At 54.4% G+C, this 13,203-nt stretch overlaps 1 protein-coding gene across 6 annotated transcripts in view; it reads right to left on the bottom strand.

Annotated features, from left to right (window-relative positions):
* Positions 1-13,203, bottom strand: part of HR (HR lysine demethylase and nuclear receptor corepressor) — a 42,526-nt gene that overhangs the window by 17,794 nt on the left and 11,529 nt on the right. For 4 of the 6 annotated variants that reach the window (XM_039527556.1, XM_039527558.1, XM_039527559.1 and 1 more), the window contains one exon: positions 2,666-3,697. In XM_039527556.1, coding sequence (XP_039383490.1) covers positions 2,666-3,697 — 1,032 coding nt within the window. Of the gene's footprint in view, positions 1-2,665; positions 3,698-7,961; positions 8,350-13,203 lie in introns of those variants that run through there. The other 2 variants (XM_039527557.1, XM_039527561.1) reach the window with 2 other exon arrangements.

Genomic DNA, 13,203 nt, shown 5'->3' with positions numbered 1-13,203 from the left:
TAATACTAACCCCCTGCTCAAGTTAAACCTTCACTGACTGAGGAAAGAACGAGCCAGGGCTTCAGGCTTTCCCTGGCACGTAAGCAGAGCTTTTCATTTCCCCAGTGCTTCGCCATCCTTGACTGACTAATCCTCGCAGCCCCCCAGCGAGACAGGTCAGTGACATCATTAACCCGGGACTCACCCGGCAGCGGAGGCGAGTCCGAACCCGGGAGCTGCCGTTCTTGGATGGCGTCCGTGTCCTATCCCAATGCCAGACACAGCCTCTCACAATTGCCACAGCAGCACTGCAGGAGTAGCCTTGAGCGCCCCCACCTCTGCCCCCGTTAGCACGACTCAGACAAGCGCCACAAATTCACCCTCGGTCTGCATCAAGCCAGCAGGTTGAAGGGATGTGGCCTATCACCACTACACACTGTCCCGTCTCTCACTCCTGATCTACCGACAGCATCACTTCTTAGGGATCTCCCCTTGGGCTCCCCGCAGTCAGACTGGGAACCCTGGAGACCATGCGCACTCACTTCCTCAAAACGCTCGCATCTTGTCTGGGACGCCTCTAGCACTCCGGCGTCGGAGGGTCTGTCTCCACTGCACACTAAGCCCAGGCTCTGATTCAAGCTTGAGCCCAAGCCCCATTTTCATCCACACACAGATGAGTCTGACTTAGGGCAACAAGGACTCACGACCAGGGTACTAGGACCTGCTGCGGAGCAGGTCAGAGTACTGCTGGGACTGGGGACCGAGGCCTGTCATTTTGCAGTGTGGATGCAGCTCAAGCCGCAGACCCAAATCAGAAGGTCTGTGTAGTGCAGTATGGATGCATTAGCGCGGCTGTGAGCAGGGGCGGCTAGAGTAGGCTGCCCCCCCCCAGCGGGCCGCGCGCGCCGCCCCTCCGTCCCCCCGTGCGGGGTCCCCTTCGCTCCGGTTGGCTCCTGCCGCCATGGTGTCGGCAGCGGCCGGTCCACCGGAGGATACGGACCTACAGTCTCTGCCAGGCTCAACGGAACCGGGAGCTCGAGGACCCCGCGGAAGAGGACCAGCGCCAGCGGCGCTTCGTCCCGCCCCACGTGCCCCCTCCGCGGACCAATGCCATGCACCGAGCTCCACCGGAGCCAAATGCCGCCCCGAGCAGCGCCCCTGCCGCTGGCGCTGGTGCGCCCGGCTGTGAGACCCGGATCCAGCGATTGGAAGTCCAGGTTTACAATGCACAGTGGATGCACACGCATTGGAAACACCAAGTCCACAAACCTGGGTCCCACAGACCGGCGTGTGTGGTGTAGAGGGGTCAGCATCAAGACAAGTGTTCTGGGACAGTGGGTCCCAGCCTTTTCAAGCACCTGCACCCGGCTAAGGACCCAACCCCCCCCCATACTAGAGAGCGGGGCCAAGAGCACCAGCCGGAAAAGCAGAAGCACTAGCACTGGGGTGTGGTGGAACATCACTGGTCTGCAGCCTCCAGCAACAGCATTTCCCCATAAATGAAAATTCAGCCAGGCCCAGCAGCTGGGCATGAGCCTGAATCACTCCCTCTAACGGGCACTTCTACCCACCACCTGTTCAGGGCCTGGCCTCGTCACAACTCGGGGGAGATCCAGTGACACCAGGAATACCCTGCAAACCAACAGCTGCATTCATATTGAAAAGTGACTGGCTGGCTGCTACTCTTGGGGAGACATCCCAGGCGATGGAGTTTAACCCTCTCTAGTCTTGTTCCTTGCTCAGCACAACATGCTGCTTGGCTGATCCTGGGTGCTAGAGTGGCTGGTTGAATTAAGCCCCTGGCTGCTCCCTATGCAGCTCCCCAGCGAGAGAGTCCAGAGCCAGTTGGGCTAGCACAGAGGAGACTATTCCTGATGGAGAACCCTGGTTCTGGGTCCTAGTTAATGGGGTATGTTGTCCATTTGATCCCAGACACGTATCCCTGGTTGCCTCCTACCTAATGGTGCCTGCAAGGACCTTCCTGATTCATCCTCTGAATACAAAAGCATCCAGGGTTCAGCTGCAGCGGAGGTCTAACGCCCACGCATAGGTCTGTCTCTTCCTCTGCCATGTCACCTGGCTCCACACTCCCCTTTCTGCATGTGCTTTTGCATGAATGGTTGGGCTCATTTCTAGCAAGAGATCAGTCCAATGGCAGGTCAAAGAGCAGGTCTGCAATTCACTCCTGAGCTTGGACATCCCCGCTGGGACCTTGTCCACTGCTGACCTCCAGCCCCAGGACATAAGACGTCTCCAATACCCCTCCCAAAGAGCATGCAATAGATTGTGGAACTGGGGGTGCTTAGTAGGATAGACTCGAGGTTAAGGAACTGGGCTGGGATTTAAAGGGCCAGGAACCAATTCCTGACTCTGCCACAGACTCTCTGAGGCATCTTGGGTGAGTCATAATCGCTCTGCACCTCAGTTTTCCCATCTGTGAAATGGGAATAACCATACTTTCCCTGCCTGTCTTGTCTAGTTAGACTGGAAGATCTCTGGGGCAGGGACTATTTCTTGTTGCCAGATGTTCAAAAGAGCTCAGCGCCCAACAGCATTGTTCTCCATGATGCTGCTGGCCACTACTGTGTGTTTGTACAGCACCTAGCACACTGCTCTCAGCTGGGGCCTCTCTCCCGGTGCCACTGTAACACAAAGAGCAATAGCTGTATAGACTCCAAGAACTTACCTTGCTACCTGAGCTGGAGCAGGTTTCAAAAGCAGACACGGTCTTTGTTCTTGGATGGGGTGCCAGGTACACCGGCTGGTTCCATGCGCGTGGGTAAGGTGCCCGATGCCAATCTGGGTCAGTGTACTTGGCCTCTCCCAAGGCAGAGGGGCAGTCCTGGGGCTGGCCAGCCAGGGCTAGGCTGGCCAAGCTATTGCCATAGGCAGACTCAGCTGGAGTGCTTGCTGATCCGATGGAGGAAGCCAAGAAGGGGTTCCTCTCCGCCAGCTTGGCCTCCACCAGGAAGGGGCAGTGGGCGTTCAGGCGGTGGAAGGAAGGGGGATCGCCCGCGCTGTCCCCAGAGGGACTGGCAGAGTGGAGGGAGTCTTGCTCAGATAGCCGGTAAGGTTTGCCAGTGGCAGCTGGGCTTTGGTTTTCCAGCCCAGATAACGGCAGGGGGTAATTGTGGTAAGCGTGGTTGTACAGAGCCAGCTGGCTGGCCAGCATGGCCTCTGTCCACACAGGGCCAGGCCTGTCTTTATTCTGCTCCACCCAGCTGATATTTACCTCCCCATTCTTGGGCTCGGAGTGGAGCTGGAACTCGGGTGTCTCCTTCGGTTGCATCCTCCTGGGGAGCTGGTGCCTGGCCTCCATGCGCTTGGAGAAATCTGCTTCAATGGCAGGATGGTACGGAGAGTCCAGTGCTGTCTCCAGCCCCCCGAGGGTCTCTCGGCCCCATCTCAGACATGGAGAGAACTCCTTCGCCCTCTCAGCATGCTTCCACAAAGAGGCCTTCTCCCCGGGGCACAGCGCTGAGTCAGGCCCAGGCCCGCAGCTCAGGTCCACCCCATCCCGACAGCTCTTGGAAGGGATCCCCAGTGACGCACTTCCGCTCCTGCGTACGGCTCCGACCACGGTCTCTAGCACCTGGGTTTCTTGGGCTCCTCCCTGAGGTCTCCTCCAGCTCGGCGCAGCCTCCCCGTTCTTGGAGTCACTTTCCATGGTTTGTTCCCCGGCATACGGTGCTGACTGTCCTCCCAGGTGCACCGTACCCTGTTGGCAAACAAAACTCAGCATGAGGATGGCAGGGAGTGGTGTTGGGCTAGGTTCGGGACTCGGCATGTGGCAGACACCGAAGGTTTCCACAGCTACTAATGACCTAGAAGAGGATGTGGGTTTGGGATAGGGGGCTGGCTTATATTCTAGATCCACTCAGGATCTGCAGGGAGCTTCTCCCCTCACCTGCGGGAGCACGTCACATTGCAGTTTTGATAACGGTCTCCCAAAACCACAGGCTTCACGCTCATTTCTTCCTCCTTTCATCCCTTTGACAATGGCTCTGTGGCTATAAATCCCTCAGCTTTCTAGCAGGGATGGGTCTGATCCCGACCCCCAGATCCAACACCCCAAAAGCTTGGTGAAGTTCAGATCCAGAACCGAACTGTGCAACTCTGGCCCATGTCTGATTTCTAGTGGCTCCTCTGCTCAACCTCCCAACTTCCTCTCTGACCTGCCCTCTCCTAGGGACCCCTCATCTCCATGGGGGGGTGGGGAGGAGGGTCCATCTGTCCTCTTCCCTGTCCTGTGTAGGGAATGCATTTGAATTGCTGTGCTATGCCAGGGTGAAATGTTTTGTAACCTCCCCATGCAGAAACTGAAGCTCCCTTGACAGCAGATTGTATAACACGCCGGGCAGCTCTCCATGGAGACACACACACGCACACGGCCCCACCCTACCACCCCAGGGCATGTGTACACACCACCCTCTGCAGCACAAACACCACCCACACGGCACCAGGGAGTGTCCTCTGCACAGAGCACAAAGCGTCCCATGCACTGCCCACACCCTGAGAAGCACGCAGTGCAGTCCCCTGTGGAGCTCATGACCTCGGGGACCATGCACCACCTCACCCAGATACGAGGTTCTTTACCTCTGCCCTTTGAGAACAGTGGGATGTGGCCTTAAACTGTAGGACAGCAAACGGGGCTGAAAGGAGCTCTGCTGGGGTCCATGTGAATGGAGCACCATCCCCATCACTGACTGGTTCCCCATGGGAAGCAGGATGGGGAGCCATGAGCCACACAGGCAGGAATAAATAGCATGCACTTGTTCCCCCCTCCAGATCTCAGTGCACTTTACTTACACATGCAGCTAAACTAGAGCAACATTCAGAGATGGGGAAACCGAGGCAGAGAGAGTCAGTAGCTTGCACACCACAAATCAGTAGCAGAGTTGGGAGCAGAACCCAGGACTCCTGAGTCACAGGACCCAGCTCCAATCAGCTCACACTCTCCTCCCTGAGCTGGGAACTGAACCCAGGAATCCTAGCTCTCGCCGCCCTGCTCCAACAATGACACCACACCCCCTTACCCGAGTTGGAAAGAGACGCCAGCAATCCTGATTCAAAGCACCCTGCTCCCACTACTAGACCCAGCTCCCTCCCTGAGCTGGGAATAAAGCCCATTTCTCCTGACTCACAGTTTCAAGTTCTAACCACAAGACCATGATGCCACCTCTGGGATTCAGCCCAGCAGCTAGGGAGGCAAGTGGGAGGACAAGGAAGGTTAGAGAGGACACAGAAGTCTCTCCACCACCCTCCTTAGCCCTTCCACCAGCCCTAGCAACAGGATGCATGGGGGGAAGAGGAGGTATTGTGTCGAGTTGCAGAGAGCCATACAAGCATTGCAGCATGAGCTGCTGATACGCGTTGCAATACTAATGTAGCATTTATAGAGCACTCTGTAGCCATTATATAATTAATCTTCCCTACACGCCTCCTAGAGAAGACAAACCTCTGCACTTCAATAGCATCTAAAAAGGCTTTACAAGCATTCATTTACTGCACCCCTGTGAGGTCAGTATCATTACCTGGGGAATGGGGAAACTGAGGAAACAGCGATGTGATTTGGTAGAGCTGGGAACAGAACCCATAAATCCTGACTTGTAGTTCCCCCCTGCTCTAACCACTAGAAACACAATCTCTCAAAGGTGGAAACAGAACCCAGGAGTCCTGGCTCCCAACCCCCTGCTCTTGCTGACCAACTTACAATGCTTTACAATGCTTTAAGTTCGTTGTTGCATCTATTAACTGGTGATGCTCCATGAGAGATTGTCCCCGGAGTATAGGCAGAGAAAGAAGGACCAACTGAGCCCAGAAGACCCCCTCCTGGGCTCCCAGAGCTCAGCCCCACAGCATGAACTGCCAGAGAGCTGACATGCATGAATAACCCTAGTCCTGAGAGCATGAGGCGTCAGTCAGCTGGCCAGGAGCCATGGGGCTGGGGGGATTGGAGGAAAGGAGCTGGAGAAAGCATTTTGCTGAAGCAGGAAGTTGTACACACATGATTCACCCAGGCCCCCATTATCCCAGGCCAGCTCTCTGCGCACAGACGCAGCATTGATACCACTGGTTCACTTCTGTAGCATCTCTGGTCCCAAAGGACCCTGCTGGCACTGAGCAGCTCCGCAGTGACTGTATCCACCCCCACTGGCACGGAGAGAGGCAGATTCCAACTCCCTGTGCCAGCGAGTCCGTATGCCCCACCCAGGTATTCACCCGAGGGCGAAGGCTGCTGGTGTTTCCCAGAGGTGGGTGGTTACACTAGGGAAGAGCAGCTCCAGAGTGTGCTGTGAGCGCCAGGGGGCCCTGCCGATAGAAACTCCCCAGGAGATGTACTTCACTGAGGGGCCCTGCCACACTCCCCCTCCCTCTCCAGAGCTACCTGTTCTGGGACTGCACTGGCTGCCAGTGGCACCCTCTGGCAGAGGAGGGGCTGCAGCACCTGGGCCTGCCACAGCCCCACAGCCCCCAAGCTGCCTCGCTCTCCCAGGCCCAGTGTGGACATGGGTGAAGCTTCAGAAACCACGTGACAGAAGCCAGAGAAACAGAGGGGCGAATGTAACTCCATGTCTGCAGCAGCTAGTGAAATACAGCCACCTCTAGGGCGCGAGGCAGCAGTTGTCCAACCGCTCACATGGGCAAAAGGTGGTCCCCCAAGCTGGGGAACCGAGTGAGAGAGGCTGCACAGCAATACCCGCAGGTCCGTCTGTGTCTGTCCCTTCACTCACATTCAGTCTGGGCCATTCTGCCCTGGTGAGATTCCTGTCATGCCCTGCAATCACAAGGCAATCAAAGTTCTGTTCCAGTCGCTGTTGTCACACGGGGGAGGGGGGGGCGCCTCCACCAGGGGAGGAAAGTACTGTACATCTCTGACCTGCTCGTCGTCTGCAGCGGGCGCTTACGCAGCTGGCGCCTAGCCAGCTTGGCACAGACCTGCAGCCTGTGCTCAACCGTCTCTGCATGGTGTCAGAGCCCGGGAGGCAATCGCACTGGCATAAGTGTGAGCCAGCCCCATTCAGCAGGGACAGCCCTTAGTATTGCCTCCTATTCTTGCCCTTCACAGAGCCCCCTTGTCCAACGGAGTTAAAAGGAGGTGGCGGGGGTGGGAGGGAGGACTCTTACATGAGCGTGTGGGGGCTCTTCTGGGGGAACGAGGCAGGGCAAAGCTGGGTTGGATCCCCTGTGCCATGGGTGGAATGGGTTTGGGGGAGAATGGGTTAGCGGGACCCCTGTGGCTGCCTAGACAGGAGCATACTGCAGCAACCCCAGGGTCTCAGCAGAAGCCAGAGTAAGGAGGGCAGCTCTCCGGATAGAGCTGTTGGGGGTGGGGGGCTTGCAGAGCTGCCCAGAGTCTGTGAGTAGACCCCTGGCCTTCTCTTGCTTGCTCCACCCGGCACTGTCCCTGCCTGGGTCTTGGTTCAAAACACCCTGCTGTCCATCCTATCCTGCTTGCTGGGCTCTCCCTCAACCCCTGGTTCCATTACCATGGGGCTGAGGGTGTCTCTCCTTTCTCATTGCTTGCCCAGTGCATGGTGTTTACATTGGCTGTAATCCTGGAGGCTGAGCCCCCTGTTTATTGGCAGGACAAGTCTACACCAGGCAGGTGCCGAGCATCCTTCCCCCACACCTCTAGGGCAAAAGTGGAGTTTGGTCACCATGGCCCAGGCCAGCCTTAACTCTCGCTCTGCTCAAACTGCCCAATGTTGACAGCTGCAGGAGTGTCTTTGTATTGGGGGCACTTATCCCGTGGGAAATCCAGCCAGTTTATTACATAGAAATGCCCAGAGACCTGAGACAGCCTGCTGGGAGAGCAGATAGACCACCAAAGAGCCAGCAGATTGTAACAGTTTTCCTCAGGGCTGGATCTGAACCATCGGCCTAAAAGCAAAAGGCTCTTTAGCCCACCCCCAACCCCCCAGCCCACACAGTCCCACCACCATTTAAGTCGCAATGCTATTAACATCTCCAGTAATCACCTGTGGTGGTGCTGGGCTGATCCATTTAGGGAGCTCCATGCATGACCCTTATTCAGTTTCCACCTCCATCATATCCCAGCTGGTGGTACGTGGCACTCCGTAACGAATAGACTGCAGTTTCGAAGGATCAGGCAGCAGAGCTCGGAGCTCAGTGGCTCCACAGTATGGACCTAAGCCAAGGACAGGGTCTTCAAGAGGCAAGACAGATTGAGAGACCCTAGATCCATTGACTAAAGGGATCTGGCTCTGGAATTTGAAGCAGGCAGAAAGCAACCCGAAGGGCTCCTTGGATGTTCTTCTCTGAATTCTGGAGCTGGATTTCTTGATCCATTGGTTTGGGAGTCTCTGTATTGTTCCTTCCAAAAGTCCTTTGATTAAGTCTCTCTCCAAGTGTGCTCTGCGGTGGTGAGCTATGGGGAAAGAGCTGTTACAGGGAAATCTTTGAGAAGGCAGAGGAGAAAGAGAGAGGGGACTCCCTCATACCTAAGGGCCATCCAGCCTCAGATATCTTCTGGCAGAGACAGGAGAGGAGGAATTTGGGGAGCTCTGCTCCCCAAACTCCAGCCACCCGCAGAGAAGAAGGGAGACTGCAGCCTCCAAAGGCTCTGTACCAGAAGAGAACTCCTCCAGTTACTCATCCGAAATAATGAGGGGACGCATGAGCAAATTACTCCGAGCTCCTCCCTGCCTCTGTGGGCTCCAGCCAAGGTAGCGTCTGCACTATGCGCGTCTGGCCTCTTTGCCAACCTGAGGCAGGTATGCCCAGTTATTCACTCTCCTCCGCTCCAAGAAAGCTCCTTTTGTTCCCAGCACCAGCCTCCCAGCTCAGTGTCAAGGTGTGGGCTCCTGACGAGAGAGTCAGGCTGGGCCAGATCTCAACCTTCCGGATGCCACACCCTGCCGTGGGCAAAGCAGAACCAAAGAGCCTAGCAATCAGCAATGTCGAGCTCCAGCAGCCCCAGAACTGGGGGAAAGGGCACCGTATGGCCCAGGAGCTATAGGGCCCCGAACAGAAGAGGGAAGGACTGGAATGCAGGGGTCACTGCAGGCTAGAACGGAGGGGCACTGGCAGAATGGGACGGGGAGTTGAAAGGTAGGATTGAAGGGCACTGGCAGATGGGATGGGCAAATAACAATGGGAACCAGGCGGGGGATGGGGAAGCTTTCACCGCACTTGTAAGACCCTCACTTTCATCAGCACAAAAATTCTTCCTTTTCAATGCTCATGCCCCCCCTCTCCCTCAATATATAGGAAACAGATAGGAGACTGGATCTTCTAATCACAACAGGATATATTTCTAAAACTCCCTTCTCCCTGGAAATCTGTTGGTGGGGATGGGTTAGAACTTGAGTTCATTACCCCACCCCCAGCTACTTCTCCGCCAGCTGAATTCAAATGCCCCAGAATTTGTCAATTTCTCTCGCTCTTTTCCCACAGCAGCTTTTTGAGCTGCCCTAGGTTCAAACTTCCAAGCACATTCACACTGATTTGCTCCCGGATTCCCCAAATGGTTTGCAATCAATTGTCCCTTTCAAGATCTCTTGGTTACTTTGCATGACCAAGAGACAGGCCCAACCCACAACGTTCATACAATCATGGGGCTGGAAGGGACCTCCAGAGACCAAGTAGCCCAGCCCCCTGTGCTGAGGCAGGACCAACTAAACCCATCCCATCCCTGACAGGTGTGTAACAACCTGTTCTTAGAAACCTCCAGCTCTGGATCTCAGCAGCATCCCTGCCACCCCATTCCTCCCTCCCTGCACAGTTTAGGGTGAGGGGGAATCCAGAATTTGGTGCTGTCCTATTATAAAGATAAAGCAAATTTACAAACGGCACACTTGGGTTTGGATTTGGGGGATGGGGGCAGGGAGGGGGATATGGTGTGGAATTCAGGAGGAGCTCATTCTCCACTAATAAAGAATCTTCCCCTAATTGAAACTCCAGCAAATGGGGTGTGCCCACACATGCTGTGGTATGCACCCCAATTCCAACCCCCACCCCTCCCAATCTCTAGAAAGCTGGGCAAAACCTGGGATGATTTAACCCACTATCCTGAAGAACTAGGGTGAAGTTAAACGGGACCTGGAAATGAACCCTCATGCTACATTTCATTTTGCAACCTCAAAACCCAACCAGTAGGGCTTTCAAACCCCCACACCTACCCTTGGTTTTGCCTGATCTTTATCTGTATCCCACTAAACCAAGATCCTGCCCCTTGCTCCCATCCTTCCATGCAGTTCCTTTCCTGCAAAAAACAAACAAACAAAAAAAACCCACACACACCCCCCCACCTACCTATCTTTTAAGTTGGGTAGAGCGCCTCTTCCTTACAAGAAATGAGCTGGAGTTTGCAGAAACTTAGCATCTCACCAAACAACTGGGATGGAAAGAAAGCTTGTGATTTTAAAGGAGATTCTGGCAGCTTGGGATTTTTAATCAAGAGCATGAGGCAGTTATGAAGAGTGTCTTAGGGAAGCATTATCTCCCCCAGTGCCAAGGAGAGTGTGGTGAGGACTGACGGACGCGTGGGAGTAAAGAAGAGGAAACATTGTAGCCAGTCTAATGCATGAAATGTTTTCTTGGACATTTTTGCCCTGGGGGGGGGGGTCCATTCACACACACACACAGTACACCCCATACACACCATGCATCCAGGCACACTCAAACGGACATGCCTCTATAAATACACAGCAAGAGCCTGTCTTTTTATGCTGTCTTTGTACAGTGCCTACCACAGTCCTGTAGGTGCTACCATGACACAAACAATAAATAACAACATATGCATACCTGCACACGCAGAGACATATATGTACACACAAACATGCATACATACTCACCCAGGCATACATGTCCACTCACACAGAAAGAGATGGATGCAAGCAGAGACACGTGCACATAACATATACAAGCCCCATATTTCATAAACGCATATTTTCTCACTTTCTCTCAGACACACAGTTTATACTCATAAGCACTGACATATACATGAACTTTGACAAATATTCATACAGGCCCCATGAACATATGCTCATATTTGTGGCTAATTATAATAGGTAATAATGATAAATATCTTGTGTTTTTCTAGGCCCTTTCTCCCCACAGGAAGCCATAGTCCTTTGGTACTCTATACAGAGGGCGCCAGGGAAATGCAGCCACTTCTGGGTTGGAGGGCAGCAGCCACAGCATCTTCTCTAACCGCTGGGAATCTGGGACACCGGCTTAAACCCCAAAGTTTAAGGAAAGTATCGTGGGGACTTGAATATCCAGGCCGAGCAGACAAGGCTGCAGTTGTCTGATCCACACACACGAAAGTGCCCGGAACTCAGTGTATTTGCAGGGAAATGATGCCGGACTTGCTGGGAGAGTTACAGTTAGCCTTATGTAGAGTGTAGGTGTTTCCTTACCCCCCCCCCAAACACACACATACGTGTTATATAAACACGACAGCCAAGCAGTTACACCTGCCACCCATCCACTCGCCCCACACAGCTCCCTTCCACCTCCTCTATGTGCAGTCACCTCTGGAGGTAATTGCAGCAGTGGGTGCTTGTCTTGAGGTGCAGGGGAGGCCTTTGGCGGATGGCACTCTGGTGCGGGGTCGGGGGGAAGAGGGTGAGGGGAGGACATGGCCGTGGGCTGAGCGGCGTGATTAACATCAGGCCACTGGCCGCCTCCTTAAAGCTCAGCAGCTGCTGTGTGGTCTGGCCTTGTGTGTGAGGAGCAGCATTATTATTAACCCTTCCTGAATCTAGCCAGGCAGGGCTAGGTGCCAGAGCACTGGCAAGGCTCTGTGGGGAAGAAGAGGAGGAAGGTGGGTTCTGGGCCTAGCACGGGGCCATGGAGCATCTAAACCTGGTCTCTATGAAAGGGGGAGAGAGCAAGAGGGGAACTAACTCCAGTTCCCATAGCAACCACCAGTGCCAGAGCCACCCCCTTAGCAACCTCCTCAAAACGGACACACGTTCCCTAGCAACGCACCCAAAGGACATAGGGGTCCACTAGCAATGTCCCAAATGAACATGCACCCCATAGCGACATACCCAACAGGAACACACACACACAAACACGCACACCCCCTACCAGCATGCCCAACAGCGGGGTACAGTCCCTCTAGCAATGCATGCATAAACCATGCCCCTTAAACAGGAGAACACACATCCCCTAGCTACAGCCTCAACACTTCATTATATCCTTGGGAAAGAGGAGACACAGGAGAGAGGAAAAAGACGTCATGGTATAAATAACCTTCATAGCTCTTCACAGGTCCATGCATGTGTGTACACGTCCGTCAGATACCAGGGCAATGACTGGGATCTTTATATATACGTCAGACTGGACTTCCCCCTTTCCCTTGGCCGCATGCTACCCCATTGAGACTGTAAATTCTCGGGGACAGAGACCCGTCTTCTTTTGTGGCCACAAAGCATCCTAGAGCCTCATGAGCGCTAAGTACGTAAATAAATAATATGAGAGAGCTCGCGCATGTGCCCAACATTTGCATGCAGGCCTATGGCATAGTGCTGCGTGCCCATATGATGGAGGCATATGTACCAAACTGTGCAAATCTTCGCCTGTGGGTCACCTTCTGTGGACATGTCTTGGTATATGTCCAGGTGTATCCATCCATGCATGTGGGCACCTGTTTGTGTCTGCGTGTCTGCGTCGGTGTCAGTGCGGGTGCCAGGAAGGGCATGCCCTGGCATGCATGTGTGGGTGGGTGTTTGCTGGTTGGGTAACGTGCATGCCCGGGGGCTATGTCGGAGACTGCTTGAAGTCGGGAACTCAACAAGTCCAATAAAAAGCCAAACAGAGACAGTCAGTGCCGGCATTTGGACTTGGGCCCATCGCAGTCTGGCTGCCCTACCTCCCAGCGTGCTGAGCTGCCCCAGAACCTCCCTGGAGAAGGGTTAAACAAATACAGTGACTCAATCCCAACAGAAAAGGAAGGATAAAAAAAAAAAGAAATCACCAGCTCCATGCCAAGAAAACAAAGACAAGACTCTGACGGTCATGGCCCCTCTGCCAAGACCTTTCATGACTGAGCAAAGCGTTGGAGCCAGATAATCTTTGATTCCTTCCCCCACCAACTTTCCTGCCACCCCACTCTCTCCCCCAAGCCTGCATTCACCAGATCATCAACAGCCCCCCACCAACCCACACACTCGGAGATGCTGGAGAGAACATTGCAGGAGGCACTCCTGGTCTCTGACCACTCAACGATGCAGGGAAAGCGCAATCAGA

Source organism: Mauremys reevesii, linkage group 2 (assembly GCF_016161935.1).
Source record: "Mauremys reevesii isolate NIE-2019 linkage group 2, ASM1616193v1, whole genome shotgun sequence".
In the NCBI taxonomy this organism is placed as follows: domain Eukaryota; kingdom Metazoa; phylum Chordata; order Testudines; family Geoemydidae; genus Mauremys; species Mauremys reevesii.
This window is presented reverse-complemented; position numbering and strand designations above follow the sequence as displayed.